At 41.0% G+C, this 6,315-nt stretch overlaps 1 protein-coding gene across 5 annotated transcripts in view; it reads left to right on the plus strand.

The window, feature by feature from the left end:
• The window catches only part of tdrd9 (tudor domain containing 9), a 254,200-nt gene extending 248,101 nt beyond the window's left edge, over nucleotides 1-6,099 (plus strand). For all 5 annotated transcript variants that reach the window (XM_038777784.1, XM_038777793.1, XM_038777802.1 and 2 more), the window contains 2 exons: nucleotides 2,938-3,010; nucleotides 5,428-6,099. In XM_038777784.1, the coding sequence (XP_038633712.1) occupies nucleotides 2,938-3,010; nucleotides 5,428-5,517 (163 nt within the window). In that variant the 3' untranslated portion in view covers nucleotides 5,518-6,099. The remainder of the gene's footprint in view (nucleotides 1-2,937; nucleotides 3,011-5,427) is intronic.
• The last annotated feature ends 216 nt before the right edge of the window (nucleotides 6,100-6,315 follow it).

Here is a 6,315-nt window from a genome sequence, read left to right on the forward strand (position 1 = left end):
AGGTACTAGAGTGGAGTTTGGGGAGAGATTGGCCGAATAGGCATGTGAGAGAAGATGAGGGGGAAGAGGAAGGGGACAGAGTGAAATGGACGGTGGAACAGAAGAAACTTTTTTTTTTTTTTTTTTTTTAATTTTTTTTTTAATTTAGATTACCCAATTATTTTTTCCAATTAAGGGGGCAATTTAGCGTGGCCAATCCACCTACTCTGCACATTTTTGGATTGTGGGGGCGAAACCCACGCAGACACGGGGAGAATGTGCAAACTCCACACGGACAGTGACCCAGAGCCGGGATCGAACCTGGGACCTCAGCGCCGTGAGGCGGTTGTGCTAACCACTAGGCCACCGTGCTGCCCTGGAACAGAAGAAACTTAAGGGTGGGGACGAGGAGTGGTGGGAAAGGGACTATGGACATGGTACGAGAAAGAACCATACAGGGAGAGAAAGGGGCGAGGTTAAATTTGACTGAAGATCATTGATAATTGCTCTCAGAATGGGTTGTAGGGTGTGGGGTTGATTGGTATGCAATATTTCTTTGCAAGGGAATAAAATGGCACATGTTTCTGTTTTCTAGCATGGTATGGTGCATTAGTTATTTCTTTCAATTCTTGCATTCAGAGGAGGCGGTGATATTGTCACTGAACTAGTAATCCAGGGACTCTGGGTAATTTCAATGAAGAGTGCTGAAGGACACTGAGGAGCAGCACCAGGCATACCTAAAAATGAGGGGTCAACCTGGCAAACCTACAACTGTGTGCCAAGTAACATAATCAGCAAGCAATAGACAGAGCCCAGCAATTCCACAACCAACAAATCATTTCTAATGTCTGCGAACCTGCTACACCCAGTCATGAATGATGGTGAACAACGAAGTTAACTCGCTGAAGGAGAAAGCTTCATAAATATCCCTATCCCCAATGCTTGGGAAGCCCAGCACATCAGTGCCTTCTCCAGAGGTCCCTAGCATCACAGATTCCAGTCTTCAACCAATTTGATTCATTCCACATGATAACAAGAGATTCTAAAAGCACTGTATGCAGCAAAAGCGATGGGCCCTGACAATATTCTGGCAATTGTACCGAAGGCTTGTGCTGCAGAACTAGCCATATCCAAGCTGTTTCAGTACAGCTACAACATTTGGCAACTTCCTGGCAATGTGGAAAGTTGCCCAGGTATGCCCCTTACACATAATGCAAGACAAATACAACCTAGCCAAATTACTGGCCCATCAGTCCACCCTCGATCATCAGTAAAGTGATGGAAGGGGGTCATCAACAATGTTATCAAGCAGCACTTGCGTAGCAATATCCTGCTCACTGATGCTCAGTTTGGGTTCTGCAAAGTCATTCAGCTCCTGTCGTCATTGTAGCCATAGTTCAAACATGGACACAAGCAGAATTCCAGAGGCCAGGTGAGAGTGGCCTCTTGACATAAAGGTAGCATTTGACCAGGTGTGGCATCAATGCGCCCCGGAGTGGTGGAAGGTGGGGGGTGGAGGGGGGGGGGGGGGGGGGGGGGGGGAATCATCAAAAGCAAATTACTGTGGATGCTGGAAGCTGAAACCAAAGAGAAGACTGCTGGAAAATCTCAGCAGGTCTGGCAGCATCTGTAGGGAGAGAAAAGACCTAACGTTTCGAGTCCAGGTGACCCTTTGTCAAAAAGAGAGTATTGAGCCATCGCCACTTGACATTTAATGACATGCAATGCATTCCCCCACTATCAACATCTTGAGTGTTGCTATAGGCCAGAAACTGACCACCACTGACATACAGTGGCAACAGTGTATACAAGATGCACCGTAGGAACTCGCTAAGGCTGGTTTGACAGCACCTTCCCAAGCCCATCTCGAAGGACAACGGCAGCAGGCACATTGGAACACCACCACCTGGAAGTTCCCCTCCAAGTCACTCACCATCCTGATTTCACTTTCGCTGAGTCAAAATCCTGGAATTTCCTCCCTCACAACATTGTGGGGGTATCTACACCCCGTGGACTATAGCCATTCAAGAATGCAGCTCTCCACTACTTTATCAAGGGCAATTAGTGATGGGCAATAACTGCTAGCCTAGCCAGTGGTGCCCATAATTCATGAATGAATTTTTAAAAATTGACAAAATCTTCAGTTGGCTGACACTTTTCTAGTACGTTCCTGTTCTTTATTTAAAGTGATCATTTTCTTTGCGTGACATCATTGTTTGGGTTTGTTGCTTTCCGAGGATTTTCTTCTTTACTTCAGTACTTGATTTCTGATCGTTGCTGAAAATGGAGACACACCGTTAAAGCTTTTTTCTTGTGCTCATCAGGACAGATTCGAGAATACTTCAATTTTGCTGCCTTAGAAAAAGGTTGCTAATTGGATGGCAATTGGATTCTGGTTTAGCCATTGTCATGGGGAATACATCATTAAGCGGTTTCCCCCAAGCTTTTTTTTAAAATTCAATAAAGGCCAGCTAAACTCTGCTCAAGGTCTGACAATTTTCTCTTCATCGCAATGCTGTGAACAACCAGAGTCTAATTAGCACCCTTTTTCTCATGCAGTATAAATTGCTGTTCCCTTTGCAATTTTATATTCTTGCATCTTTCCTAACAAGTGCAAGATGAAAAGCTTCGACAGCAGCACTCGTACTTGCAAATGACAATTTGACTGTTGATCATTTTGGCTCCAGTGGTTGTGGGATGAGCATTTTATACAATTCTGCTGGTCAGTGTTTAAAGTTGGTGCTGTGTTCCATTGCCAAACATGGCATTCTTTACAGAGGCTGGTCGGTGGGGCCAGCGTTATGAATTTGGCATTAAATGGTTCCGTATTCCAGAGGACTTGACTTGAAACAGCTTGTTAGTTTCGGCAGCATCCTGCTATCACTGATATGTTTACCTACTGATGACATTATACCAATAGAATGGAATGATGAGTTCTTAATTTTGTTCTGTTCATAGAATATTTACTGGAAAAAAACCAAGAGAAAGTATTGTGCCACAATACCCAGAAAGACCATACCAGTGGAATCAGGTAGATTTGTATTTTCCTTCTTTTAATGTAATCTTAAAATGCTGCTGCATCATAACCTATATATGCTTATGAATATTTTAAATTGACATTTGTGTTGATATTCTAATTTAAACTTAACCACAACTGATCCTTTTATTGCCTTTCTGAATCTTGGTTCAGTTGTTTGGGGCCGTGATAAAGAATTACAGGATTCCTTCCACTGGGTGCATAATCAGGGGGCCAGGATCATCTTCCTTTACACCAAAATAGATCCCTATTTGCTGTTCAGTGAGAAGTACAATTGTGCTGAGAGCAGAAGTGATTGTAACCCCATTGTCTTTCTTTTACCATGACATGGCTTCAGGAGAGCAAAGGGAAGATAACTTATACCACAACAAATTTCATCTTCCCAAAACCAAGGAGAAAAGAGCAGTCAGTCAATTTTCATATCCCAATTTTCAACCACTGAGGGCTCATGGAGTTTGGGCTAGTATTTTAGCATAGATAAAGGATTGTTTCACGGAGAGAAAGGAGCGAATGGATATCAGTGGGTCTTTTTCAAATTGGTAGGTAGTGAATGGTAGAGTTCCACAAGGATCACTGCTGCGGCCTTGACTGTTTCCAATCTATATTAAGACTGAGGAGAAGGTAAACTGAGTAATATATCAAAGTTTGATGATGATGCAAGTTAGGTGGGAAGATACCTATGGGGAGGTTGCAAAAGGCTGCAAAGATATTAAAAGGTTAAGTGAGTGGGCAACAAGATTATTTTCTTTATTCTTTCATGGAATGTGGGCATCTCTGACGAGGTCAGCATTTGTTGCCCGTTTCTAATTGTCCCTTAAAAGAGTGTCTTGAAAAGCCACATTAGAGGACACATTAAAGGACAGTTAAGAGTCAACCACTTTGCATATGTCGGCCAGACCAGGTAAATATGGCAGATTTCTTTCTCTAAAGAGCATTAGTGAACCAGATGAGTTTTTGTGAGACTCGATGATAGTTTCACGGTTACCATCACTGATGGCTAGCTTTATATTCCAAACTTATTAATTCAATTCACATTTCATCAGCTGCCGTGGTGGGATTTGAACTCCTTGGCCTCTGGATTACTAATGCAGTGACATTACCACTAAGTCTACATCTCCCTTATTGATGGCATATAGAGCATGATATGTAAAAGGGAAGTATAAAGTTATTCACTTTGATTTAAAGAATAGAAAAGCAGAATATTATTATAAGATGTAAAACTTGTAAGTGTTGATGTTCCAATAAACTTGAGTTTTGAGTATATTTGAGACTGGGAAAGATCTTTGGTCTCGCAGGGAATTAAGGGATTTGGGGAGCGGACGGGAAAATGGAGTTGAAACCCAAGATCGGCCATGAATATATTGAATGACGGCTCGACAGGACATGTGGTCTACTCCTCCTATTTATTTGTGTTATCTGCATGCTTCGAGTCTCCTGGTCACAATGGTGCAGACTCACATTGGGCAAAACATTCACTATCGGAAAAGTTTCATTCCTTAGTTTGGCGTTCTTGTGCTGTACTTCATGCATACTATATCCGATTCCTTTATATGAAACAGCCACGATGCAACCTTTGATAATGTGCCACTCATTATATAATTTGGTAGCTGCTACATGTACACTTGAATGGGTTTTCAAAGATACTGTAGTTTTTGAGGGTAAAATGTGTCATCATTCCCTTCATCTCTTGAAGGCACTGACTTGTGAAAATGAAAGTACCATATAGCATTGTGAATATATCTAATGACATTTACATGGTGAAATACTTCTTGGAATGCAGTGAATTGCTGTTCCTGATTATCCTTGTGCTGTATGTATGGCTGTTTCTGATTAGTGGGCAGAAGAAATTGGGTTGGCAATCCATTATGCCAGGACTTGTCACTTCTGCACATTTCATGCATTTCCTGGAACATTCCCCATATGGACAGGCAAATAGTGTTAAATTCAATGCAGTATTCCTCCTATGTTATCTTGTGATAGTACTGGGTGTTGGGTGGCAGGACTGCCCTTTCAGGTTGGTGAATCTTTAAAGGGGACACCTGGAAGGTAAAGAAGAAATTTTAAAATGACGCGATTTTATGAAATTACAGAAATTAGTTTTACAAAGCTGCCCTATTGCTCCAAACAGCCTTTGAACTCGAGTTAATTTACTGTGAAAGGTGTACAGAAATGATGTGATTGAAGTATCTGATGTAAAATTAGGCTACCATTGATTTTGAAAATGGTTGAATTTTTTAAGGTAGCATAAACATTTTAAGTTGTGCTTCTTCACATTAATCTGCATAGAAATAATGTTGTACCGTAATCACAATTGAAACACGGATCAGAATTGACCAAGAAGAATGTGGGGTGGTGAATAAAAGTAGAGATGGTTCAATAAATACACAGCTTACACGTCTTTGTTTCTTTAGGTGGACCCAGGACTTCTCTTGAACCAGTCCAGGGAAGTAAACAAAATTGTTCTGTACCAACTGCATTCCTTGGTGCTACTGAATCCATAGGCCATCATTTTAAGATGTGGCAGTTCTCAGTGTTACTGAATTAGGAAGAAAAGGATGGGATCAGTTAAACTAAAAGAAAATGAATAATGTTTGTTGTTAATATTCAGCTGACTATACCGTGTTTTGGAAGATTGAAACAGAAAATGTTAATTTGAAAACCAGATAGTGTAATTCTGGGTTGGAAGACAGTTAAAAGCAAATTGTTTCTTCAAAACTATCAATGTGCAGGCATATCTTTATATAGCAGCTAGCTTGGCTTTAGTTTTCACTCTTGTTGTCAACTAATGCTTGGTCTGTAAGTTGATATTAAAAGCAGTTGTGTGTTAATTGAGGCTAGAAATTATTACACTGGCGAAAGATGTGAAAAAACTGTTGGCTTTGTGCCTTAATGCTTCTGTCTTTTATTTGATTTCTATGTTGAGTTGTCCAAAGGGTGGTCCATATTACACCAGCCATAAAATTGCTGCACAAAGAACACAAGAATCTTGCTCATTGTAGCATTATTTTGTTTAAAGTTGTTAATAAAGAGAGCATATTTTTGAGCCAGTAAATCATGTGTATTAAACTGTTCTGAAGTGCCAATACAGTTGTCAATGTTTTGATTGAGAGTGCCAATTAATAATCTTTATTATTGTTACAAGTAGGCTTACATTAACACTACAATAAAGTTACTGTGAAAATCCCCGAGTCGCTACACTCCGACACCTGTTCGGGTACACTGGGGGAGAATTCAGAATGTCCAATTCACCTAACGAGCACCTCTTTCGGGACTTGTGGGAGGAAACTGGAGCACCTGGA

Source organism: Scyliorhinus canicula, chromosome 2 (genome assembly GCF_902713615.1).
Source record: "Scyliorhinus canicula chromosome 2, sScyCan1.1, whole genome shotgun sequence".
Taxonomy (NCBI): Eukaryota; Metazoa; Chordata; class Chondrichthyes; order Carcharhiniformes; family Scyliorhinidae; genus Scyliorhinus; species Scyliorhinus canicula.